Genomic DNA, 26882 nt, shown 5'->3' with positions numbered 1-26882 from the left:
CAGACATAAGTAATGAGAAGTGTATCCATTTCAGTAACGTATAGAACCTTCTCTTGGAAGTGTCTTAAAAGTATCTTGCACTCCAAGTGTATGTCATCATATAATACACAGGTGATGAATATTTCATAGCTTTGCTAATAAAAGTAAACTGAGACAGATGTTCTAAATCAATTGCAATTAATAAAGGCTTGGTGATATTGGTGTGCTTGTTAGATTGAGTTACAAAAAAAATGTAAGACCTACTTAAGTCCTCCATAAGACCTACTATCCAAATGATTCCCAGATCCAATTAAAACCAGCAGGATTTGTACAGGAATCTGACTTCCACAGGCCTTTGTCACATCTTGGATTTGAAAGGATTACACAGAATCACCACAGTCTTGAGAATTTTATTTTTCCCTCAGTTTCTGTTATCTCAAAAGCGAGAGTCATGATAAGCTCTTAGCTTAGGAAACTAATTCAGAACTCCAGCATTTGCCTTGAAAACGTAGTGGGAGAGGCTGGAAGAAGAAAGCATGTTTTGTCTCCCTTCGCCAGCCCCTTGCTGCATGGTCTGGAGCCCGGCGTTCTCCCTGGCCTTGGGAGCGCTGGAGGTTCAGGAGGATCCCGTGTGCTGCTGTCCTGCCTCAGCTCTCCGAACAGCTCAGCTCCTTGCAGCCTTAGGAGCACCGTTTCCCTGAAAAGCTGCTGTTGTGTTTCCAGGCATTTATGCCTCTAGACGGTACTAGAGGAATGAAATCACCAGCGTAGCTACCTACAGTCGTCTTCTGCTTATTGTGTTATTCTGGACCACAACCAAAAATAGCAGTGGCTGTTGGGGGAATAACACCTTTGTTTTTTCTCTGTGGGTTACAAACTTAGGCGGGTTGTTGCTCAGCATGACTCAGTCTATTGCTTCCCATCGTCTTTCTTTCGTGGCTCTCACAGCATCGTCTGCTGTCCTGCTACCAGCAGGTGTGACCCAAGGGGATCTGGGTCATCTGCTCGCCCCATGCTGGTTCCGAGCATTAGGGAGCATCGTAGGGCTGGGGGAGTTTCCTAAGTAATGTTTGGCCAGAGAACTGCACTTCGATTCCTGGAAAAGTCTGAAAACCTCAGAGGTGTGGATTGGTCTGCTTTGGAAGAGAGGTGGGAGGGCAGTGATCTTTACAGCCTCAAGACAGGGCTGCTTTGAAATACGTGGAGTTTCGGACTGGATGGCTTGGTCAGCTCTGGTAGGGTTGTTGAAACAGTGTTCAGCACCACGGGGCCGAGTGGTTCAGGGTGAGGGTGGTGGTTGTATTTGGGGTTTGTTACCTGCTGCAGTGGAAGTGAGCTCTGGGGGCACTAGGAACGTGCAGTCAATTGGCTGCGTGGCGATGCCAGGGAACACAGCGCTTCGTCCTTAACCTAGTGGTAGAGTGTGAGGTGCTTTGGTTTGAATTCTGTACGGCAAAATACAGAAACATGCTTGGTTTTGGATATTCCTGGGGTGCTTCGGTTTTTATGGTGCAACTAATTCTCCTGATGACATTGATGCACCGGGGGTAGCTTGGCCCATTAACTTTAGGACCAACACAAACAAAATTCTTCAGCCTGAAACGTGGCCTTTTCTTTCTGGAGTAATGTGTTCGTTGAGCTGCTGCTGTCTCAGGTGGCACAACTTGGACTTGCAGGAATCCTCGTTGGCTTGCACGGATTTTGAGTGGTGACGTGCCCCGGGGACATGTGTCACCTCTGCAGTTTCTGCTGGCCCGGTGACTGAGGGTCTGATCCCAGTTCAAGTTGTGACTACGTGGAATGCTCACAAAATGAGCCATGTCTGGAATCACCCCAGCTTTCAGCAATCTGTTTTTTACGCTCATGGCTGTCATCTTGCATTTTGTTTTACATTAATTAAAAAGACTTAAAAGCTAGAGCTGAAAAAGATCCATTCAGTCTAACCATTCTCCCAGTGTAAGGTTTTGTTGGGTTTTGTTTTGTGTTTTTTTTTTTTTCTCCCATCTAGGATTAAATTCATTATGAGCCAGCCTGGAGACCTAAAATTTATCCTTTTTTTTTTTTTTTTAAATTCTCCTCCCCAAATTCTCCTGAGGTGTATTAACAGCGTCACATACAAACCACCAGCTCGCCTTTGACCACAGAAGTGCACAGTGGGCTGGATAGGGAAGACCTCACGTCCAAAAATCAAGAAATAAGTTTTCAAAACTGGAGGTGGAAATACCTTTTAGCTATTTTTTTCCATCTTCCTGAATTTCATCTTCAGATTTTTTTTTCCCTGCAGATTAGTTTTTAAATGTCTCAAATTACTGGGACATGAAAGGAAAAATTACTGAAAGCTAAATATATTTGAAGTGACGCTCGGCCTAATTTTTTTCCTTAATTTCCTGCGATTGCTTTTAGCTATACCTGTATCCCACTCAGACCATTCTTCCTGATGTTCCGTATACGTGCGCAGCTTGCTGGTGTAACACATGTCCGTCAGATGCCACGGTGTCCTGGTATGCAGAAAAGCACTGTTGCTAACAAGAAAATGAGCACCTCACCCTGACAGCCTGACTCCTTTTTAATAATTCCACCATCAGATAAAAATAAAACTTACATTCCTGCGATTCTTTGCGCCACAAGTCACGCCTGACCCCTCCTGTAAGCAGGCCAGGCCCATCCTGTTAGAGTGGCTTCTCCTGCAGAGGAGAGCACCTCTGCTGTGCTTGGTTGGGAGAGAATACAGAAACTCGTGTGTGTGTGTGCCTGCATCTGCCTTCCTGGCAGCGTGCTGGAAGTCAAGGAGCGGTTCAAGAGGTGGTGTAGGAGGAGGCCTAGGACTCGCAAGGATCGCTTGGTCCAGGACTAAATGGGCTGTTCAGGCGTACCTCAGGAGGCTTGCTTCATCAACTGGCATTTAGCTCTTAAGTCACCCTCCTCAAAGAAGCAAATTAAGCCAGCGAGCTACTTGGAGAGTCATACGCTTGAGAGGCAGGAGGAGAAGAGAGAAGAACGTAATTTGTTCTTTCGCAGCAGCTGATTTCTGCCATGGTCTCCTCATTCTCCCTAGATGAAGTAGTGAATCTATGCACATCTGTCTTGGCCGGTGAGTTTAAAGTGTTCCAGGACCTGTGGAAACCTTACAAATCTCCTTGGAAACAATCTAAGAGAAGCACTGCACGCTCTTGGACATGCTACTCCAGAAGGCTTGTCATTCTCACTAATGAAAGTCTACAAAAACCTGGGGAAAAAATTGGTCATTCAGCTGTGCCCATCCTGGCCACATTGAAAAGAACCTGCAGTTTCTGGTAAGGAATTAGAGTGTTTCTATATGCTTCTGCTATTGTTTTGTCTAGTAATTATAGCATTTCAGGAGAGAGCGGCGTGGCAGGAACCTGCCAAGTCCACCCTGAGAGAAAAGAATCCAAATCCCTGGACTGACTTGACCAGAAGATTTTTGTCAGCTGGTCCCTGCTTTAACATGGACTTAAACCCAAAGTCATCTTTTGTTTGTTAAACTAGTACAAGTCTTCCCAGATTATTTGTAAACTCCCAAGGAGTGCCAGAAGGAGTTGGAAACCTGACTGTCACGCTCTGCTTGAGGTTGCACAGTGGCCTCTGTACTAACCCCGAGGTCGTCATAGCTTCTGTCGTCAGGAATTCTCATGGAAGTTCAGTGGCAATGAAAGACCTCTCATTTGCAGTCGCAGACTCTCAGCATTTGGCAAGGTCTCCTCCACTCCTTGAAAGATTTGGGGATGACTCTGTGCTCCTTGTCAACCCAGTAAGATCCTCCAGCCACTGAGGAGCAAATGGTCTGCTGATGAGGGCTCGGGGCCCTCAGCAGATACTGGGTGGGATGTAAATATCCAGAACCCGATCGAACTATCCAACGGTGGTGTTTTGCTTTGCTCCCCCCCCCCAACTTCCCTTAAGTGCTCTCTCTTCTCTTTGATAATCACCTTTTTATTTTCAGGAGTACTGTGAAGGGATGACAAAGATTGCAAATGCAGTCTATTTGCCTCTAGTTTCCATTCACTCCTTACCATCCTTTTCCTCCTCAGAGACCTTTTAATAAAATGGCAAAGGCCAGCGGCACGTCATCCCTGTCAGTTGGGACTGGAGGCAGCGTGCTTGGAGTTCAGACAGCAGTGGGTTCGTGCTTGTTGCTTTTGATCCTAAAGAAGAAAATGGTCCAAGATGGGCTGCCAGCCCGCACGACGTCTGCCTCGGCTCGAAGTTGTGTTTGATGATGGATGCTTCTTTTTTTTCATGCTCAGAGTGGGAACTGATGTCTCTTTTCCAGCAGTTCCCCTGCTGTCTAAGGCACTTGAAAAAGTGAGGCAAGATGCAGTGTGTGGGCCAGGCAGTTGTGTGGCTTGGAACCGAACCTTCTGTAGTCTTCCATCACCCTACTGTTTCTGCGTAATAAAATCTTTGTGAAAACATTTGGATCGTACACCCTGAGCGCTGCCAGTCAGGCAGCATCCAGACTGTCAGAGTAAAGCATCTTCCATTAAAAGAAGCTGTTTTGGCTGTGGGTCAGAACGTTTTGGCATGCAGCAGGTCTTTTCCTGGATTTGCACATTTACATAGGAAACATTTGCTGTTCGGGTACAGCAGCCCTTTCCTTTAACATCAGCAGTTTCGGTAATGTTGGACCATTTTGTAGCTCTGAAACAATCTGGATATTCCGTCGGTCTCAGAAGTGTTGAATCATGCCACATGTCTGCGCTGGGAAGATTCCTGTGAGGCTTCCTTTATCATTTCTCACCCTGCTGATTTGGAAGCCCTTTGCCCTCAAGATGTGGGTTACAGCAGTAATGGGATTAAGGAATTTTTTTTGTTTTACCTCCCTGAGCCACATGCAACCTCATCTTTCTGATCTCATGTATAAGAGGTGGTATGTGCTCAAAAAAAATAAATAATAATAATAATTAGAAAAAGCATGGACATCTCAAAGAGTTTGGGTTCCTGTAGGCTTAGTAACTCTTCTGGCCTGGCTGGTTTTGGCCATTGCAGCAGCGTTAATTCTGCTTGCGTGGGTAGAGCAGTGGGATCTGTAGTGTCTGTGTGCAGTCAGGATTCTGGTTTTCTCAATGCAGACCTCCCTGTACAGCATGAGTAATGACTGGAAGAAGACCCCTTAGGGACTTGTCAACAGCACTGCAGGAAATACTTCTTTATATGGATCACGATGGCATTTTGTTGGAGAATTCCTGCCTGTGCTTACCATTCAGTCTTAACTTGGTCCCTTTTGTTTGCGTGTGTTACTAACAAAGCCTTTACGTGATTATATGCTGTTTTCCCTCTTCCTCACTCAGTGCATAGGATCAGTGCAGCTGACCGAATGGGTAGCTGTTCAAAACTTACCTTCATTTGCTGTATAGCAGCACCCCATGCCTTAAAAAAAAATCATACATTATTAAAATCTGGATGTGGTTCCTCATAAGAATTCCTGTGACGTTCCTCTCTACAGTTTGAGTTGAGTAAACATGAATACGTGAAAAAGCTCAGCTTGGCGAGGGAGAACGGTATAGAGGAAGAAGGAATTGGAGACCCATTACGTTTCCTGCTTGTTTTTTGAGTTGTTTGAAATAATCATGGCCTAATTTAATAATAAAAAATAAAATAAAGTGTCCAGCTGTGAGTGAGTTAGTGTTGTTGGAAGGTCAAGGAGGTCAAGGCAGCCTTCACAGTTCCTTCTTGCTTGGTCCACTGCTGGGGCTTGAGCTAACGGTGAGCGCGTCCATCCTCTGGGAGGTGGCTGCTGGAGGGAGGCAAGGTCAGGAGCATTCTGCTGGGCATCATCAGTGGCAGGGGTTTGTTTTGTGTTTGCTGAACAATTGTTTTGGTGTCTGTAGACCATTTCGCTCCATCTTTCACTGGCGTGTCTTCACTGCCTTTCTTCATCCTGTCTTCATCCCGTCTTATCTGCCTTTAATTCCTTTCCCCTGTTGGGTATCAGCAAGCAGTGCCGGTAGATGGGAGATTCTTCTGATCGTTGTTTTGGTGCAACGTTAGCCCCCAGTTTGCCAGAAGCAATTGGGCAGCATTCCTGGGTTTGAATTCCCTCGTTCTGTGCAAATACTGCAAGTCTGTTCCTGTAAGAGCTTGTGGCACTGAGAGCACACGTGGAACAAACCGGGCCTTGGCTGAAGGACACGGCCAAGCACTGGTTGGCATCTGCTTGGCTGGTGCAAACAGCAATGACCAGAAGCCGATAAACGTGACCATACGGATTTCCCTGGGGTAGTCAGAGACCACGGGAGTCCCCTGAGCAACTGTGCAGAGGTTCTGGAACTTGTAAGGAATTGCTTTTTTTATTTTTTTTAATGGTACCAGAGGAAGCATAGTTTGCTGGTTTGCTTTTCTTTAATGACTACAAGATTCTACTTGTTGCAGCTCACTGTGAGAAATGACTGAGGCAGATATCCGTCATAGGAAACTTGACCCAAACAGTTAGCAGTTCACAGATCTATGGGATGCCTTTTTTCAGCTGCAGGTAAGGGGAAGTGTTAGGTAACTTGCAGCGGACACGGGATGCTCTAAGTTGAGCGGTCAAAAATTCACAAAACGACAAGCATCTCAGGACAGAATCGGATTGCAGAGGTATTAGGCAGCTGTGTCTCTGAGCAGCATGTCTGTAGCAAAGTATACAAGGAAAATCCCTCGGGGAAATCCCTCGGGGTGTGATGGTTGTTAACACCAGTGTTAGAACTCCCTTACGGCTATGTCAGCACAATTGCAAGGAATCAAGTTACTGCTGCTTAGTGTAAAGTGCGGGTTACTGTCAGGCAAGCAAATCCTAAATAAAATCCATTAGTATAAAACACCATGAAGATGTTTTAAGCTAAGTAGTTTTACTTCCACGTGAGGTTGACCACCAGCACCTGCACAGCCCCGGGTCTCAGCTGACATGGTACTTTGCTAAGCTTCAGTAGCCTGCTTGTTTGCAGTTACCTGAACGTGCTCTCATACCGAAGGACTTGTGTGAAATTTTTCACATGTTGTGCAGTGTCAAGTATGTTGAGTTTAGCGGATAAAATTACTGTCTCTTCCACATCTTAGGTTTCTTTTTTTTTTTTTTTTTTTCAATCGGGATGCTGCCTGAATCAAGAGAAGAAGCACCTCAAACCCTTGCATGATGTTCTTATGATACATGCTGTACGTTGTCACTTCAGCGTGATCCAGATGTTTTCAGTCTTTTTCTTGTGGTGAAGCTTGTCTGGCACTTCATGAAGGTTCAGGGTTGTCATCCTCTTTGTGACAGAGGATGCTGCAGATTACTTTAGGTTACTTCAGAATTCTTTTATCCTGGTTCTGGTTAATTGGCACTGGAGTCCCTGACCGCCTGTGGTTGGTGACGCTGCTCAGAAACTTTCGTGGTGTTTCTGTCTCTGGTAGATATCCTGCACCAGGGACTGCAGTGAGTGGTTCAGCATAAGTTTTCCCAGTATCTCTCAGCAGGTGAATTTTTACTTAATGAGAGTAGAAAAAATATTTTCTTTAGCTGCTGTGGCTGTGTTCAAAGGGCATGCAGAAGCCAGCATAATCAGTTGGTGAGATTGCTTAGAGCTAAGGGTTTTGAGCAGCTGGTTCCCAGGCAGCTTGGAGAAATCCTTGCGTAGCTATGAGCATTGAAACGATGTGTAGAAGGGTTGGTTAGTTTCACAAGTTTACTTTCAAGGCATGCTCTGGAAAATTCATTCAAATTCTGAAGACTAAAATTGCCAGCTGAGTGTGTGAGAAGCATTTCTACTTGGCAAGTGAGACTTTTTGCTGTATTTCTGTTTTCTTCCAGCTGGCAATCCTCTTGTTCAGCAAGGTGGACAGCCGCTGATCCTTACCCAGAACCCAGCCTCAGGTCTGGGCACAATGGTAACCCAGCCAGTATTGCGACCTGTACAGATCATGCAGAATGCCAATCACGTCACGAATTCTCCAGTGACCAGCCAGCCGATCTTCATAACGACCCAGGTGAGTGCCCTTGCAGCCCCACTCCTGCACGTTGGCATCTCTGAGAAGGAAGACCGAGTGTACCCGTCCCTGGGAGGCTGGCATAATCAGATGCCTGTTTCAGCTTGTCTTGTGCACCTTGCTGGATGCTACACTTGAGCTGAAATCTGGTGGGTTTGGGGTCTAATTGATGTAGCCTTAGCAATAGCCTTGTTTTTAAATATCGTGTGTGCTGTAGGTTGGTTTGTAGTCATTTCATAGTTGAGTCTCATTTGAAAAATGTGTCCACATTCTGCTCTTCAGCAAGTCTTACAGAGCCAGTACAGGTCTGATGGGACTTCATGCTGTTTTTCACTAGTAGCGTACTCCTGACTTACTGATAGGGCCTGACTCCCAGCTGTAGGTGGGTCTGTCCACTCTGTGTGGATTTGACCTTGCTAAGTACTTACTACTTTGTTTTATTTTCCTGAAAAATGTGCAGGTGGTACTTACTGACTTCTTTGAACACTTGCCTGGGGAAACACTCCTACAAAATAAGGGTGCATGTTTGCCAGAGCTCCTGCTTTATAAAATAAATAAATAAATAAATAAATCTTAGTATGTTGCAGCTGTTTATCATTAATGAAAAAGAAAATAGAGGTTTCAAACAACAAAACAGATCACTTACCTATCTCAGGAAACCACTGCTGCTTCAAATATGGCCTTACAAATTGCTTAAGATCTGGGAGAGGTTTTCTGTAGGTGCTTAGGGAAGGAGAGGTTGAGAGTGGAGGCAGTATCCCAGAACATTGTAGAAATGTGGCCCTACTGTTGGGTAAGGTGCTGGCTGAGAACAGCATGGCTTCATAGTTCAACTGATCCTGTAGGTGATAGTGGTAACACGGGTTTGTTTGTTTGTTTTCTGAGGTAAATGTTTTTAGAGTAGAAAACTCAGATTGAATGTACTAGATATATATTTGTTATGTTAACAATTACTGTTTGAATGCAGGGTTTTCCTGTGAGGAATGTGCGGCCTGTGCAAAACACAATGAATCAAGTTGGAATTGTCCTGAATGTACAGCAAGGTCAAACAGTTAGACCCATCACCCTAGTCCCAGGTAAGGACTGAAATATGTGAAAACCACGTTAGTGTTGTCTGTCTTTACAGAGCACCAGGGATTTAAAAGAGTGTATTTGAAATACAGATCTAGAAGCTCTAGAGAAGGGGATTTTCCAGCTCTGTAGCAGATGAGATTTGTTTGCATTTGTGGCTCCAATTCTGCTAGTCGTTTCCAGCTTAGAGTAGGCCCTTTGATCATAGTAAGAAACCACTTTGCAGAGTAGGGGACTTCCACCTGGAAGCAGTGCCTGCCTCACAGAGCTACACGTAATCTAACCTCTTCAAAAAGGCTCCTTGGTTAACTTAATTCCAAAATCTTGGCCTGTAACCACCCCTCTTCCTTTCAGAATCTCCCCAAGCCATGATAGTGTTCCCCTACTGCCTGGAAAAGAAGTCTCACCTTGAAGATGATTTTTCTAACATTGCCTTCTGCTACCAGATCCTGTCATTCACCATCAACAAGATTAAGAATCCATGTGTCACCATACACCTGCCTTATAACAAAGCAACCGTGCTTTGTGATGAGTCCTCTTTCAGTATCCCAAGAACGGATCTGTAAAACCTCATGTCATAAAATAATTTGTAACTATAGGATCACCCTTGTTCTGTCATAAAAAGCCTTCCATGAGCTTCCCTTGGCCTAGAGACTAGTAAGAGCCCCATGAAAGTCAGCAGGGTTTATGCTTGTGAGCCTTTTAGAGAATTCCACCTAAAAATTGTAAATCTAATTTTTTACTCTGTCTGTATCCAAGATCAATTTCAGTCTGCTTGGGAAGGAAAATTAAGGTGCTGAACTCTTAAAACTTCCACTGAAATTCCTGGGAATTTGGGGGATTAAGCAGTGTTAGAAATTAGGTTGTACCCTGGGCAAGGAATGGAATTCGATTACTTGATCTACCTTGTTTGTTCATTTGTTTTTGAAGCCCCAGGTACCCAGTTTGTTAAACCAACAGTTGGCGTTCCTCAGGTGTTCTCTCAAATGGCCCAGGTGAGACCAGGTACAACCATGCCGGTCCGACCCACCACCAACACTTTCACTACGGTCATTCCGGCCACGCTTACCATCAGGAGCACAGTGCCACAGTCCCAGGCACAACAGCAAAGTAAGTCCACTCCCAGCACCTCCACAACTCCTACTTCAACGCAGCCAACAACACTGGGACAGTTAACTGTGCAGCAGCCAGGGCAGTCCAGTCAAGCTACTAACCCCAAATTAGGTAAGACTTGCCGTGGAAAAGCAAGGGGACTCAAGTGTATAACACTGTCTATAATTTGATCTTCAAACATATGGCTCAGTAGCTAAAATGCAGAAGTTGAGTCAGAACTCTTGGGTTCTATTTTTGCCTCCGTCACTGACTCATGCTTCATCTCTCTTACAACCTGGAAAATGGTGATAATCCTTCCAGAGTGTCCCGTTTGGTTAGAGAACCAGGGTTTGCTTGTTTTGTAGAATGTTCTGAGACCACCAATTAGAAGTCCCCAAAAGTTAAAAAGACTATTTTTTAATCACTTAAGTTTTTGAAAGGTGAAGAGCACAAGCTGAAACTAACCACGTTGCTTTTTTTAAAAAAATGTTGGCTGAATTCATGAGTGAAATGATAGCTCAGGAATAGTGACAAACAATTTAAAAAGAAAAAAATCTGCACGCAGCAAGTAAGGTTATTTTTAGCTTTAAGTGGCCGTAATCACATACAGCTGCATTTAGAAAAGAAATACAAGTAAATTTTGTGACCATCAGTATCCTGTTTAGTTCATTGTAGGGCACGGCTCATGTCTCAGGGCACAGTTTGGAAGTTCTACTTTTCCAGTCTTGCCAACCTTTGCATTTCTGGATGGGAGAACTGGTGGTTTGTTCTTTGCTGAAGGTTAAAGGTAGAAGAGCATGAGACAAGGCATGCTAGGTGGGGACAGGTTTCAAAGAGTACATCAGATCTTACTGATTCCTTATTAGTGTTCCTCAGTTGTCCTTTCTCTTGGCAGTGAGTATTGCAAGTTTTGTGACTGTAAAGAGACCTGGAGTGACTGGCGAGAATAGCAACGAGGTTGCGAAGCTCGTGAATACTCTGAACACCATTCCTTCGTTAGGCCAGAGCCCTGGCCCCCTTGTGGTGTCCAACAGCAGCCCTGTGCATGGTTCCCAGAGATCTAGTGTTTCAGAGTCCTCGTCATCATCGTCATCGTTAAAAGGTATGGTTTGCATACGAGCTGTCTTACAAAGATGAGGGATTTAAACTGACGGATAGGAACAAACAAATGACTAAAGAAAGGAAGATCAGTTGAACTGTTTTATGTATTTTTAATTAGTCTAATTTTGAGACACTCGTTATAGCTACTGGGGGGTATATTTCAGCATACAGATTGACAGAAGTTTGCATACTTTCATTGTTTTCTGCCTCTCCAGTCTTTTTAGTAGTTAAAAGTGTAGCTCTTGAAACTATATTATTTCAGTATGTCAAAAAGGCTGACCTGAACCTAAAAAGTGTAAGGATTCTAAATTTTTTTGTTGTGTCTTTTTCTTTTCCTATTACAGTCAGTTCATCTCCTATTCCCACATTTGATTTGCAAGATGGTGGCAGGAAGGTCTGCCCAAGATGCGATGCTCAGTTTCGAGTCACTGAAGCTTTAAGAGGACATATGTGTGTAAGTAACTATCCTGAGATGAGCAGTTAATTGATAATTGTTCATGACTGGAGTGCAAGGAATAATTCTCCCTAGATTAGGTACTTCTGTGAAAAGGAAGAATACGGCTAGGAGAAAGTGAAAGGCAAAGGAGAGGCCTAACAGCATCCCTCACCACAAGTAGGCAGGGCCCCAATTTTATGTCCTGTTACAGCCAGGAGGTGCATTTGTTTTCCAGTTTTACTGACCAGTAAACAATCAGAAAACTGGATGTTGAATGTGCATTACTTCTTCCTTAAGAGTTTCCTGGAGTGCCTTTGGCTCTTCTTAGTTGATGGTTAGTTTTTGCCTGCCTACCTTTAATAGCATAAATAGTCTTTCCTAGATACTGTTTAATATACTTATTTTTTTTTCCTTTTAGTACTGCTGCCCTGAAATGGTTGAATTCCTCAAGAAAAGAAAATCTCTAGATTCTGAACCAAACATTCAATCTGCAAAGCCTCCATCTCCAGAAAAAACTACAGCTGTTGCTTCACCGCCCTCTTCCACTCCTATCCCTGCGCTGTCCCCACCTGCTAAAGCTCCAGAGCCAAGTGAAAACATAGTTGACTCATCCCAAAGTAAGCTTATTATGTTAGTAGATGATTTCTACTATGGCAGAGATGGTGGCAAAGTGAGTCAGCTACTGAACTTCCCCAAGGTTCCAACTTCCTTCAGGTGTCCACACTGCACCAAGAGGCTAAAGAACAACATAAGGTAAGAGGGATGCAAGGTGCCACAAAAACAGTCTGCAGTGTTCTGAATGCCTCAAATCTGCAGAAGTAAAAATGAATTGTGAGCATCAGTCTCTCAAGCATTACAAGTTTCCCATGCTGTAGGTTAAATCCAGAGCTACAGCAGTAGAGTGAGGCAGTTTGTCCACGATCACATACCTGTTTGGTGTCAGAAGTGCTCAAAAGCTAGTACTACACCCCACTGTACCACCAGATCTATTCTCTATCTTTTTCAAGAGTTAAAGAATAGGAGGTTGCTGGATAGGAGGAGATCCTGTTTTTGATGGGAAGAGCAAGAAGGAAACAACACTGGTTTGGGCCACAGTTTAGTTTTATTACTTTAATCTTTTGTTCACATAAAAGTAATGATAAAATGGGCTTAAAAAATCTTCTGGTATAGCATTCATAGTGCTGTCAGGATTACAGGTGCAAAATGTTTGGATTTCTGTTGATGCACTTCCTATTCACTTCCATAAGATTTATGAATCACATGAAGCACCATGTTGAACTGGATCAGCAAAATGGAGAGGTGGATGTCCACACCATCTGTCAGCACTGTTACAGGCAGTTCTCCACTCCGTTTCAGCTGCAGTGTCACTTAGAGAATGTTCACAGTCCCTATGAGTCAACAAGTAAGTCGATTTTGCTTTTGTTGTTTGTTTAGGTTTAAGGGGGAGTTTGTCTTGGGTTAATAGCAAATCTATTGAGAAAGGATGTACCCGTTCTGCCTTGCCCCCATGGAATGCCTGTAGGCCAGCAGAAAAGTCCACCTAAATTATATTTTTCAGATTTATTATCAAAGAAACTTGTAACTTCTAGTGTATATTTTCACTTTGTTGTTGTTGTCCCTCAGCTGTTAACCTGCTTTTTCTTTCTTTTGCAGCAAAATGTAAGATTTGTGAATGGGCATTTGAGAGTGAACCAATGTTCCTACAGCACATGAAGGACACTCACAAGCCTGGGGAGATGCCCTATGTTTGTCAGGTATTAAAAGTGGTTAAAGAGATGGACTTCATAAATATGTACTAGTCAATAAGAAGGAATCTGGCACTTACTGGAGAAGTGTGTGGTTCATAGTGGTCCAAAATACACTTGGTCCATGGGACAGTGCTGTGGAGCCCATTGCGTTTTTTTTCAGGTATGGTCTTAAAGAGAAGTCCAGTGGCTATTAGGGCAGCACAAGTATCTTGTTTGTCATCAGTTCCCAGCACTGTGAAGTTGGATCAGCTTGATAGACATTTGTTTAGTCCCAGTGGCATTCAGAGCCTAATATTTTTTTTCCTCCCAGGGCCTGCAGGCAAATTGCTGTGCCATAAAGAGGAGTTGTCACTCTGGAGGAGATGAGATGCTGCTGCTTGTGTGACACCTTTTCTTGTCACTCTGTTGTCATGAGATTTGTGCTTGCATCGATTCTGAACATGTCATCTCCACCCAGAGGTCCTAACACTGTCCCTCCGAAAAAACAGAGAAGAAACTTCTAAAATATGTTATGTTAACACAGATTATGTTCCAAATTCTGCATTTTACATAGACCCTGAAAAAAATATAACATATTTGAACTGCTTTGCATTAACTGTCTCTCCCATTTTTTTTCTTGGATCTGAATTTTGAATTGTTATTCCTCTCTCTTTATATGAGTAGTTTCAATCTGTTTCTCCAAACTGCTCTGAGTATGCACTGCTTGATTTAGTATCTTAAAGTTGGAATAAGCTAGCAAGTTCTTTGGAACCTGGTTCCTAAATTCCATAGCTAAGTGTCTTTGGGGATCTGGATGTTGCCATTAAGATCTCCATATTGCAGTGGTGGATGTGAGATAGATTGTGAGATAGGTGAGTAGAGATACTTTGTTACCTCACTGATCGTTTCTGTCCACTCCTATAGGTCTGCCAGTATCGTTCATCTCTCTATTCTGAAGTGGATAGCCACTTCCGAATGATCCATGAAGACACGCGGCACCTGCTCTGTCCTTACTGTCTTAAAGTCTTTAAGAATGGCAATGCTTTCCAACAGCATTTCATGAGGCATCAGGTACTATGTCTGCCTTTGTTTACAGCAGTTCATTTTCCACAGGGATTCATAGTTAAGCATGTGATTAGTTGAGCATTTGCTTGGGGAGGAAAAAGAAAAGAAAGAACTTGGTTGAAAGAAGAGTTTTAGTAGATGCTAGTAGTAGTCACTCCATAACAAATGCAATTTGCATGCTGTCATTCCAGACTTTTCATAGGGATTGTGGTGAAGAGGCATTGCTCCCTTAGGAGTAGCACAGATTGATTTTACTTAACAGAAAAAAAACATGTTTTGCTAGACTGTGTTTGCTTCATGAGATGATTAACCAATAGTAGGCTCTATGTTCACTTGGGTTTTATTTTTTTTTAATTTTATTTTCAGGGAATAAATAAATAATGCTGTATGCGCACAAATGAAAATAATTTTGATAGCTAAGTATTCTGTTTCCATGTATGTTGGCCATATCGACAACATACTTTATAAAGGTATAACTAAAGCATATTTTCAGAATATAGAAATGCAGCACGCTTACCAAGTGCCTGAATTGATTTGCCCCAGAGTCCTTCATTGATTTACAGGAGAGGCAAGGCAAGTTTTGAAGGAATGTTTCCCTCATGTACTGCTTTGCTAGCATGCCTTACTTTGGCTTAGACAAGCTGGGTAAGACTTTTGTTCCATGACACTTCCAGTTCTGGCGTCTGTGCAGAGCCTGATGATTTTAATTTTAAAAAGGGGGGGGGGGCGGGGGGAATGTTGCGAGGGAGACCATTCAGATACTAAAAACGTGGGGCTGGCTATGGTTTCAAGGAGGAAATTGTGTTGGTGTTCTTGTTTTTTTTGTTAAAAAAAAAATAAAAAAAAAAATTCTGCGTTGTGACTTCTGTTTCTCTAAAATGGAATGTATTTAATTTGCATTTGCTTTAGAAGAAGAGTGTTTATCATTGCAACAAGTGTAGACTCCAATTCCTGTTTGCCAAGGATAAAATTGAACACAAGCTGCAGCATCACAAAACTTTCCGAAAGCCCAAACAATTAGAAGGATTGAAACCTGGAACCAAGGTAAGAAATCCAGATTAACAGCAGGCATCGATCCTGGTTTCTCATGAAATACCCACAGCATCTTCACTGACATGTTTTTACTCAGTGATGCAAAAGTGATGTTTGCCCCATCTGCATCACGTAAATCACATTTGCTGGGACAGAAAACACTTCTGGCCACATTGTACACGTGCAGTTAATCTGATACTTCAGAGGAACTTCATAGTGAGAGAGAGGAGCTGAAAGCGGCACACCAGAGATTAAGCTCTCCTAACTAAGGCTTCTGCAAGTGAAGGGACCCGAACTAGAACTACTTGTCTTGGATGCCTTCTGTAGTTGTTAAGAAAAAAACAGGCACTTCTGGGGCTCAAGTCACGTGTCCTTGGTCTAGGCTGCTAGTGACCTGGGTGGGACGGGTTGTCTCTTCTTCTGAGAGACTTCTTCAAACAGAGGAGCTTGAATTGGGATAGATCACTTTTGCCCTTGTGTTTTTAAGAGGTATGGCTCTGTTTTTTGCAGGTTACAATCAGGGCATCCAGAGGACAGCCACGGACAGTGCCAATATCTTCAAATGACATGTCACAGGGCACTGGACAGGACACCACTCAGCTGTCATCGTCTACAGATCCCCAGCCCATCTTCCTGTACCCACCTGTCCAGAGGAACGTCCAGAAGAGAGCAGTCAAAAAAATGTCAGAGCTTTTGGCTAAATTTCAAATTAAAAATATTTTAAAGGAAATGTAGTCACTTCTGTTATGCCACAGTGATGAGGTAGCCTGACCTTGTCTTAACAGTTGCCAAGGAAATGTTATGCTAGGAGAACCTAGCTTCCCACAAAACCAGGGTTAAATCATGCTATGAAACTGTGAAATGTAGAATTAGCTGGGCATTTTAATAGAGATAATGGGATTTCATCACCATAAGAGCTATCTGCCTATGCTGTGTCCTGCCGTCTTGCAACCTTTTATTTTTATTTTATTTGTATTTGTTATCCACTCTTATATTGTGTTTCCTGGCTACAGCAAGTGTGAAATGTTTAGGGTGCAAGATCAGACTAATTTGACTGCAGGCTTTTGGAAGTTTGCATGTGTCGTTAACTTTGTCTTGACGTTTGTTATAACTGCAAGATACCTGTCCAGCCGCTGACAGAAATACCTCTCTTACCTTCAGGAGCGTCCTGGGGAGGCAGACTTGCCTGGAGTGCAGCTTCGAAATCCCTGACTTCCCAAACCACTTTCCTACCTACGTTCACTGTTCTCAGTGCCGTTACAGCACTTGCTGCTCCCGAGCTTATGCCAACCACATGATCAAGTACGTGTGACTCTTTGCTGCCATTCCCCCTGCCTGAATGTTGTAGCATCCCTATGACTGCTGTTCTGTAAGAAAGGAGTATCGTGACATTTTAGTTCACTGTGATGGTCTGTAAGACGTGTATTCTGTGTCAGCACAGACAGGGGTGTTAGCTTGGAAATGAGGTGGGAAAACTGAGTGCAAGCAATGAAAGATTCATTCCAAAGTGAGTAGTGTGGCTAGTGGCAAGTGTACTGCGTGCAGCTGCAGAGAATTGCAATTATTCAGTGCTCTGTGATTTCTTGCAAAGTTCTCAGAGTAAAATTAAAAATGAAATTTAAAAATATTAAATAATAATAATAATAATAATAAAAGTCATGCCGTGCTTTTACAAGCCTGCAGTCTGTACAGGACCACAGATAGACCACAGAACAGGATGGTAGAACAGTTGCTAGAAAATCTAGTAATTTCTAAATGCTATTGAAGAGTGTTTATTTATTTATTTATTCAGATACGGAATTTTCAATTCCTCGAATACAAGTCTGGCAGACAAAATGTTGTTATTAAAACCAGAATTGAGTCTATCCTTGTAAATATTCTTTATTGTATGTGGTTTTATAGCGCTTCAAATACCTGGAATAATTCTGACATCTAATAAACTCTGTTTTCTTACAGCAACCACGTTCCCCGGAAGAGTCCAAAATACTTGGCTTTGTTTAAAAACTATACTGCCTGGTAATGGAAAACTTGTCATCTTACTTTAATCATCTGGGAATCTAATGTGCATTCACTTTCTGATCTTCCAGTTCTGTTCTTTTCTTTCATGATCAACTTCTGAAGAAGTGCTACTTAATGTTCACAAATGTATATTGAAAATGGATTGAACTGACGGCAACTACTGTTGCCTGAAACTCCCATTGCTTTCTAGTGTTTTAGGGAAGGGGCACTGCCTGTATGCACTGGTGTGACATTTTTTTTCTAAGTGTTATGAGGGGATGAACCTATTTTCGTGTCTAATACTGATGCTAAGCTCGCTCTTTTATTTTTGTTGTTGTTTTCCAGTGGTGTAAAGCTGTCCTGTTCCTCCTGTCTCTTTGTAACATCTGAGGGTGATGCAATGGCCAAACATCTGGTCTTCAATCCATCACATGAGTTTAGTAATATTATTTTCCGAGGTAAGAGCTGGAAAGGAAATAGAAAAGTTAAAATAATTATTGAAGGATATACTACATCAGTTCATGGAGACTGAATCAAATACAGCTGTGTGTAGCAATTGGCTGAGCACTTACTGCCTCTTGAGTTTTAGTAAAATGTGATGTTGGGGACCTTCTGAATGCGTCTTAATTGTTATGGAGATTGAGAGTTAAGCTTCAAGTGAGTGCACTCTGCCTGGAGCTCAGCTGTGTAAGGAGATTCTCAGGAGATCTTCCCAGGGAGAGACAATGCAGAGGGCTTCAGTCAGCTCTTCTGTTTCTCTGAGACATCATTGTACCTCCATGACACCAAGGGGCTTTAAGCAGCTGCTGATACTGGGATATGAATAGGGCCTAAAGCTGTCGTTCCAGCCATTTGTTGTGAATTACCAAAATTTGCAAAACTTAAGGACACCGCCTGCAGGGATCTGGCCAAAGTAGAGCATTCCTAACCAAACCCCTTGTGTTATTTCAAATGGATGTGGGGTTTTGCTGTTTGTCTTTAATGGCTGCTGGTGAGCGTTGCTCTGCACTGTTGAGCAGTTTTCACTTCCTGGGTTTGGATGTGGCTGTATTTAAGCGCAAGTCCTCTTTGGAGGGGGTGGTGGTTGAATGGAAGGGGGAATATTGGCTGCTCTTACAGCAGACTGGGATGCTGCAGGGATACTGAGCCTCATCTCTGCACCAGGACTTGTTTGCTTTCAGTGACTTATCATTTGTTTGCAAAGTTACAAATGTTTTTGTTTTTGTTTTATAACAGGGCCTTCTTGGATATCACATTCCAGGTAAACCGTTTATAAACTCTGCCATCATCTGTTTCAGTTTGTGGGTTGCTTGTTTGCTTTCCCTCAGCAGTTTCATTTTCTTGGTTTTAAGAAAGTTCTGTGTTCTCTCCCTTCAAGGCACGTTCAGCCCCAGGACAAAAGCATGAAGAATACATGCTCTGCCTATTCCCCAAGTAAAGCTGCTACTGTGAAAACGAAGTCAATGTTACCTGCGAAAGATGACCTGGAGCCTGAGCTGGCACCAGCAGCCTACAACAGGCCTCTGGTCTGCCAGGAAGAAGAGTGCTTAAATATTGATGCTCAAGAAGATGAGCAGCCAACAAAGGAGCCTGAACCTGCAAGCAAAAAGGAGCAGCTGTCAGTAAAGAAGCTGCGAGTCGTACTGTTTGCTTTGTGCTGCAACACTGAACAGGCAGCAGAGCACTTCCGAAATCCTCAGAGGCGGATCAAGCGCTGGCTACGGAGGTTTCAAGCTTTCCAAGAAGAGAACTTGGCATCCCTGTCAGAGGGCAAGTACCTCAGCTTGGAGGCTGAGGAGAAGCTTGCGGAATGGGTCCTCACGCAGAGAGAGCAGCAGCTGCCTGTAAACGAGGAGACTCTCTTCCAGAAAGCCACCAAGATTGGCCGATCCCTCGAAGGTGGCTTCAAGATCTCGTACGAGTGGGCCGTGAGGTTCATGCTGCGGCACCACCTCAGCACGCACACTCGGAGGGCGGTGGCTCACCCGCTCCCCAAAGACGTGGAGGACAACGCCAGCTGCTTCATCGAGTTCGTGCAGCGGCAAATCCACACTCAAGACCTGCCTCTCTCCATGATTGCGGCCATCGATGAAATCTCGCTCTTCCTCGACGTGGAGGTGCTGAGCAGCGACGACAGGAAGGAGAATGCTCTGCAGACGGTGGGAACGGGGGACCCCTGGTGCGACGTTGTTCTCACGATCCTCGCCGATGGAAGCGTTCTCCCAACGCTGGTCTTCTACAGGGGCCACGTCCAGCAGCCTGCCAACGTGCCAGAATCGATCATGTTGGAAGCAAAGGAGAACGGATACAGTGACGACGAAGTCATGGAGTTGTGGGCGACCAGAGTGTGGCAGAAGCACACGGAGTGTCAGAACAGCAAGGGCATGCTTGTGCTGGATTGTCACCGAACGCACCTATCGGAAGAAGTACTTTCCTTGCTGAGTGCCTCCAGCACTCTGCCGGCTGTTGTCCCTGCTGGCTGCAGCTCCAAAATCCAACCTCTAGATGTTTGTATAAAAAGGACTGTGAAAAATTTCTTGCATAAAAAGTGGAAAGAGCAAGCCAAGGAGATGGCGGACTCCACGTGCGATTCGGACATTCTTCTCCAGCTGGTTTTATGCTGGCTGGCAGAGGTCCTGGAAGTCATTAGTGACTCTCCTGAACTTGTGCAGCAGTCCTTCCTGGTGGCCAGCGTGCTGCCAGGTCCGGACGGCACGGCCAACTCGCCCACACGCAATGCCGACATGCAGGAGGAGCTGATCGCCTCTCTGGAGGAGCAGCTGAAGCTGAACGGTGAGCAGCAGCAGCAGGCAGCGACCGAGGTCCAGGATCGGACCCAGGCCGAGGAATCTGCCGACCCAGAAATCCTCCATCAGCTCTTCGAAGGGGAAAGTGAGACTGAATCGTTTTATGGCTTTGAAGATGCTGATTTGGATCTGATGGAAATCTGAGCACTGATCTGCGAATCGTGATCCAGAAAGGGTTATTTTTTAAATAAATGTTGGATGAGACCATTACACTTCCCTGTGGATTTGTGGGTTTAGGAAATTTGTAGGCGATCACTCAGATAAATAGCCATTTATGCTGTTCATTTATAAGTTTTGTGCTTTTTTAAAAGAAAAATCACTGTGTTGGTATTTTCTGAAGATATATTGTGGGTGAATATTTTTGCGTTTTCTTTACCTCACTGTATCATAGTTTTCTGTTTTTATTGTGCAGAAATGTTTTGAATTATACATTGTCAATGTGACCATTTCTAAAGAAAGGAAAAAATATGTAGCTAATGAACCAGTATATAAACCTTTTTGGTTGTCTTAACACAGATTTTTTTTTTTTAACACTTGACCCAGAGATTTAGGTTTCTGTGGTAAATTTAGATATGAATGATTGCTTTAATGTGTGAACCTCCTATAATTGGCTATTAAGATTTGGTTTGGGTTTGTTTTTTTCTTTTTTTTTTTTTTCCTTTAAAGAAGACTAATTATTTTGCTTGTGAATTTGGACATGGGGTAAACACACAAGCAAATGAATTTTGCCTGTTCAATGCCAGCAATGGTTCTTGGGAGCCACGATACCTTGAACGGGGGCTGAAGTGAGACGTGCAGTTAGGGAGTCAGGTGCAGTGCCACAACCCTGCGGGTTTGAGCTGACTTTGGCACTGCGATGGTTCCTTTCCTCCAGCCAGGAAACCATCCGACACCCACCTTGCTCCAAAGAGTTACTGACAGAGGGTACACGATGGGAGAGGAAAGTCAAGCCTGTCTTGATCTTCCTGTACAGTAGATGGGAGTCAAATCTGTATGGACCATGAAGCGTTGACCTTTTAACTACTAGTAGTTAATAAACCTGCTTTAACCAGTGGCATCAGACACTACGTTCCTTAGAATTAGAAATCTGATTTAATGAAACAAACTGTGATGTGCACAAAAAGAAGACGTTTGTTTTTATTTTTCACTGCCAGCTTAAATTTTTCTACAATTTGCATGTTTGAGGGTTTTTTAATTGTATGTATTATGGTATAAACGGAAAGCATTTTGACATACAGAATTCAGAAGCACCTGCACCTTTCTGTTTCCATAGAGGTTTTGTGAACCTTCCCTATTACCTAAGGAAAGCAGGAAGCAGCATGTGCAGACCTGTAAATGGTTCATCTTTAAAATGTACATAAGTGGAACATTTAATAAAACCAGGGAAATGGATTTATAAACATGTGTTTTTATTATGAAGAACTATTTAACTCTTGTGCTATCGTAATGCTTAATGTAAAGTGCATAAAGAATTCTCTGAGGAGTGCAGGAGCGCGAGGCTGGCACGTGAGCTGTACTTCAGAGCTGGGGCCAGGTCGTGGGCTGGGTTCCCTCTCTGTTCTTTTGAAGGGGACAGAGTTGTTCAGCATGTCCTGAGGATACCCAGAGATGGGATAGTAATTAAATGTGTTTACATGTCATTAACACTTGAGGCAGACTTCTGCCCAATTTACATTTCTGCAGACCCTACTTGCCCTTTAACTATACAGTAGGTTAAACAGAACAACCTACTTTCCTGATTTTTTTTTTTAATAAAACTCTGAAAAATCATTAATAAAATACTGAATGAAGATTTTACTGCATTTTATTCTTTTTTTTGGGGGATTGCCCACTGTCTCAAGTGAGAGCTTAATGGTTCAAGTTATTTATCTTAGGTAGTAATAAATACCAGTCTTAAGTACCTTTACGAATAATCACAAGGCTAAGAAATGCTGAATTGGGTAGGAAAGCACATGTAACACCATTTTGTTACTATCCTCCTGTAGCACCAGCTGAATGGGAACCAGCAGGGGCTTTGCAGGAGGCACTGCAGCCCTGCCTGCATGCAGCCTGCTGTGGGATCATCAACTGCCTTTGGTTTTCAGAGCCCTTGTATCCCTGGATCTGCTGTCAGCAGGTAGAGCTGTAGGAACGCAGATGGATCTTAATTACTCTGACCATTAAGCTTAGACACTAAAGCAACTGAAGTCAACCCTCCTTTCATTTTTTTCCCTCTGTGCTTTGAACTGAAGCCTTTAAGAGTCGCTGAATGCTTGAGAGTGCCTAGGATAAGCAAAATGCAGGCATCTGTGAAAAGGTGTTCGTAAAATGGCCTGGTATGTTGCACCTTAGAGGTATTACCTTCTTATATCTTAAAACTGCTCCGTGAGCTAAAGTGCTACAGCTGGGGTTGGAGTTAACACAGCAGTCAAACGCGTGCTCGTAGTGGGATGAGAGCAGCGTAGGAACCTCTGAAATTGCAATCTAAGGCTGGAAATGCTGCTGTATCCTTGTGGTTCCACTTTCATTTTGTTCAACCCCTCGCAACGCTGCTCAGCACGCTGGCAGAGCTGTGACCAGGTGGCTGCAGCATGCAGGGTAACGCCTGCTGCCTGGCAGACCCATTTCTTTCCAACTAAGCAGGACCCATCCCATTTCTCGACTCTTACTGTTTGCAAATACTTTCCTTACAGAAGGCATCCTTAAAGACATGTTTTCATTCTGTTCACAGGTGGCTTTTATAAGTTGACTGAGGCTTTTTACCTGTCCAGAATTCTTGGACGTCTGGATTACAAGTGAGAGCAGGAGAAACATGGTACGTGCTGCACATTAAGTCCAGGTCACTGAAATACCCCACACGATTGAAGTGTGTTACATATTCAGTTATGGATGGCATAGTCCAGTAGATTTTTATTAGGGCAAACTGTAATGGGATAATTGGGTTCAGTACTACTACCTTGTACCTCAGAAACCTTTACTAAAACAGAAGTGGAAAAAGCATTGTCAGCTCTAGCAGAGATGAGATCGTGGGTGCTAATTAGAGGTGGTTAAGGAGTACTTTGACCCACACTCACACACACAAGCGCTATCTGAGAAAGGGACTGCCAAGTCAGATACAGGAGGAAGAGGAGCATGTATGTGGGTTTAATGGAGTACAGTACCTACCAGAACCCCACTGGAGCAAAACCACGTTTTTTTCCTGGAGAAGGGCAACAAAAAGGACTTGCAGCATTTTGCAGCCTTCTCAAAACATGGCAGTGTTGTAGAATTCAGAACCTTGCACCTCCGAGTGATTCCTGAAGTGCTCTGGCTTCTCACTTCCTGAAGGTAATATTCTTGGAGCATCCCACAAATTCTTAACCATAGCACAAAACACAGAAGCTTGTCTTAACAGGTTTATTTAATTTCCCAAAGAAATCAGAACTTCAAAAGGAGTAGCTGATTTACAGCGTAGATGGAGGATGATAACACGGACACAGCAGCCTGAAGTAGCTCTTGGGGGGGGGGTCATTCAAAACCACTGCAAGAAAACATTTTTATAAGGTCAGGATATTACCCAACAGGGATGCAGTTAACAGCTGTGCTACCAAAATCAGAGCATTTTTACCTCTTATAAGGTGCCCTCAGGCTTTTGCTGGACTGACAGCTTCCAGACTAAGAGCTCAAAGTACACATAGTCCTAAAAGTATTACCTGACAAGATTTGCTATGTCCCAGTTGGCTTCCAGGGTCAGGGGTCCTTCCACCTCCACGCCTTTTTCCGTTGCAATAGCAATTTCATACTAAGGAAGAAAACATGGAAAGCTTCCAATAAAGCCTGACTTCCATACTTGGATTTGATTGGCCCTATAAAAGCTCTAATCAGTAAGTGTCACTAATAACAGCTGTTTAAACAAATTTGCTTTAACATGGCTTTGTATTTAATAATGTTTTACTTTTTCCTTGGTGAGCAAGTTGAGAGTTCACAGTGCTAGGAGGTAGAAATGGTCACAAAGCTAAAAGATTGCAGCCTCTGGATGCTGCTACTGTGGTGATGGGAGACTCATCTCTGCCAATTCAAGTGTTACTGTGAGGTTTGCTGAGAATCAGAGGCAGAACAACTGCAAATGCTGCAGTGAGCTGGGGTGACTGGCCTCTGGAACGTCAGCCTGAGGCACACCGCAGCTCTCCAGGCAGGGCACACCGCAGTACCACACTTACTCTGTTGAACGATCGAGCGTCTCTGTAATACAAAATTTTCATACAACGCTCGATCAAGCTCCGGGCTTCCTCCTTTGTTAGTATGGGTTTCTTCTCCAAGACTTCTCTCATCAAAGGCTGAAAGAAAGTAATAAAAACCAGTATCTCAACAGCTCAGTCACACAGCACCAAGTTTGCTTCAGCAGCTGAGCGCACACACTGTTCCTGCTTGCAAATGCTCACCTGAGCGAGGAATGCTCCATAACCAGTAGCAAGTGTAGGGGCTTCGTAGGCCACGCCAAGCATGTCCACGTAGCCTAGGAAGCTGAAGGGACAGAGCAGTTAGTGCAGAACTCCTTGCATAGGCAGAGATGCATCACTTTGGGGAAGGACTCAGCTTTTGAGCAGCTACATCCAGCTCAGAGCAGAAACCAGCAAAGCAGATGCCCTCTCGCTGTGAAAGCAGGACTCCTGCTGGAAGTCCGCTGCGTACTTCCCTTTCTGGAGAAGCCCTCAGCTACAATCCCATCTAACAAGCAAGGCAAGCAAGAACTGTGCTGGTGGGGCTCCCTCCTGAAGCACGCACTGTCCTGAGCCATGAGGAACAGTCCCAGGGCAGGACACGCGGTAACTGTTCTACGTTCCGTGTCACTGCTCCTCACCTACCTCTCGCCATTGTAGTAGCCTCCGATGACAACAGTGTTCCACAGGGGATTTATCTTGGACCTCCGGTTGTACATGACTCTCGTCAGCCAGGAGTGAATGGCTTTGGGGCTGTAGCTGTGACCATCTCCCAGCAGCTCCTCATCAATTCTAATTCAGAGAGAAGTTTCACCCAACTAAGGAAAGCTGGAAACCACCTGGACACGAGCAGCAGCCCATCTCCTGCTGCGCCACGGGCAGCGCGGGGGATCCTCACGCAAAACCACAGCGCTCAGCAGAGAACTGGGAAGGGACACTTGTACCGGGGGGACCACGAGCTTGGCAAAGGAGGAGCCTGAGCTCGGTTTTGTCCCTGCTCAGCGCACGCCTCTCACCGCACCTCAGCGCTCGGAGAGCTGGCAGCGCTCAGCGATACCCGCGGCACGGCCGGGGCTCGGCCCACTTACACCATCTGGTCGATGATCTGCGCCAGGTACTGGAAGTCGGCGTAGTCCCCGGAGGCGCCCAGCACGGTGCTGTCGTTTACCCGCAGCAGCCGGGAGATGTTCCGGAAGCGGGCGAGGGAGCCGTAGGAGCCCATCATGTCCGCGGCCAGCATCACGCCGCCCTCGAACTTCACGCCCAGCACCGAGGTTCCCGTCACCATCGGCGTCCTGCGGGCCCCGGCGTCAGCGGCACCGGGGGGGGGGGGGGGGGGGGGGGCCGCTCCCCAAACGCCCCCAGCCCCCAACTGCCCCCAGCCCCCGTCCCGGTGCCCCCCGCCCCGCACTCACGTGGTCCTGGTGAGGGGCTGGATGCCCGCGGCGGTGCCGTGGCTGTAGGCCTGCCCCGGAGCCGGGCCCCCGGCCCAGAACGGCGGCGGCGCCCGCGCTCCCCCGGCCTCCATCTTAGTCACGGTGCGGCCCGCGCTGCGCACGCGCGCCGGAAGAGCGGCCGCTGCCGGCCGCCGTAGGCCCAGGCGAAGCGGCGCGGCGCCATCTTGAGAGTGGCCCCGGCCGGAAGGGGGAAGGGAGGGCCGGGTGCCATCTTGTGTGTGGCGGAACTCGCCAGTGCCCGGTTACGCGGCACGAATCGCCCGTCGCGGGCCCCTTGCCACCAGATGACTCTCGGGGACGGGCACCCGAGCGTTAAAACCCCGGCTCTGCTCCTCCCGCCCTTGTCGAGCCGCCCCTCCGCTCCCAGCCGCCCTCCCCAAGATGGCGGCGATCCGCTGGCGCCACGGGGGGCGTCACGTGACACCGGCCCCACCCCGGGCGAGCCGAAAGGGGCGGGGAATGGGGCGGGGCCGGGCGGGTCTCTCCCCGCCCGGGGGCGAGGCCGGGCGCGGCAGTGTCCAATGGGCGCTCAGGGGGCGGGGCCTCGGCGGAGGTAACAGGTTGGGGCGGCGGCGGAGGTGCGAGCGGTGCCCGCGGCGGCTCCGGAGGTGAGCGGGGGGGGTCGATAGGGGGTCGATAGGGGGTCGATAGGGGGTCGATAGGGGGTCGATAGGGGGTCGATAGGGGGTCGATAGGGGGTCGATAGGGGGTCGATAGGGGGTCGATAGGGGGTCGATAGGGGGTCGATAGGGGGTCGATAGGGGGTCGATAGGGGGTCGATAGGGGGTCGATAGGGGGTCGATAGGGGGTCGAGGGGCCGCTGCCCTCGCCCTGCTTTCAGCCTCCCGGCAGAGCCCCCAGGGGCCGGGGCCGTTGGGGTCGCCGTTCCCGGGCCGAGCCCTGCCGCAGGGGCTCTGTAGCGCTCCTTGCCCTGGGGGTGCTGCACCCGGGGGGTTCCTGTTGTGGGGTTCCTG

The 26882-nt window shown here is 45.6% G+C and overlaps 2 protein-coding genes across 4 annotated transcripts in view; one reads left to right on the top strand and one right to left on the bottom strand.

Annotated features, from left to right (window-relative positions):
- The window catches only part of POGZ (pogo transposable element derived with ZNF domain), a 33184-nt gene extending 11140 nt beyond the window's left edge, over positions 1–22044 (top strand). The window contains exons 1-17 of one of the 3 annotated variants that reach the window (XM_084303245.1): positions 3134–3272; positions 7769–7944; positions 8912–9020; positions 9946–10125; positions 11003–11209; positions 11553–11662; positions 12063–12397; positions 12892–13046; positions 13298–13398; positions 14296–14442; positions 15346–15480; positions 15979–16151; positions 16630–16770; positions 17425–17484; positions 17812–17924; positions 18703–18727; positions 18845–22044. In XM_084303245.1, coding sequence (XP_084159371.1) covers positions 7843–7944; positions 8912–9020; positions 9946–10125; positions 11003–11209; positions 11553–11662; positions 12063–12397; positions 12892–13046; positions 13298–13398; positions 14296–14442; positions 15346–15480; positions 15979–16151; positions 16630–16770; positions 17425–17484; positions 17812–17924; positions 18703–18727; positions 18845–20417 — 3666 coding nt within the window. In that variant the 5' untranslated portion in view covers positions 3134–3272; positions 7769–7842 and the 3' untranslated portion in view covers positions 20418–22044. Of the gene's footprint in view, positions 1–3133; positions 3273–7768; positions 7945–8911; positions 9021–9945; positions 10126–11002; positions 11210–11552; positions 11663–12062; positions 12398–12891; positions 13047–13297; positions 13399–14295; positions 14443–15345; positions 15481–15978; positions 16152–16629; positions 16771–17424; positions 17485–17811; positions 17925–18702; positions 18728–18844 lie in introns of those variants that run through there. The other 2 variants (XM_084303244.1, XM_084303243.1) reach the window with 2 other exon arrangements.
- A 1590-nt stretch (positions 22045–23634) lies between these two features.
- On the bottom strand, positions 23635–26000 carry PSMB4 (proteasome 20S subunit beta 4). The gene is made up of 7 exons (XM_084303449.1): positions 25867–26000; positions 25540–25746; positions 25097–25243; positions 24674–24755; positions 24452–24568; positions 23945–24033; positions 23635–23772 (listed from the first exon to the last, which is right to left on the bottom strand). The coding sequence occupies exons 1-7, from the start codon at positions 25977–25979 to the stop codon at positions 23760–23762; spliced, it is 768 nt and encodes a 255-aa protein (XP_084159575.1). The 5' UTR covers positions 25980–26000; the 3' UTR covers positions 23635–23759.
- Positions 26001–26882: the final 882 nt, after the last annotated feature.

Source organism: Netta rufina, assembly GCF_964035555.1.
Source record: "Netta rufina genome assembly, chromosome: 29".
In the NCBI taxonomy this organism is placed as follows: domain Eukaryota; kingdom Metazoa; phylum Chordata; class Aves; order Anseriformes; family Anatidae; genus Netta; species Netta rufina.
The sequence above is the reverse complement of the archived record's forward strand: the minus strand, read 5'-3'. Positions and strand labels throughout refer to the sequence as shown.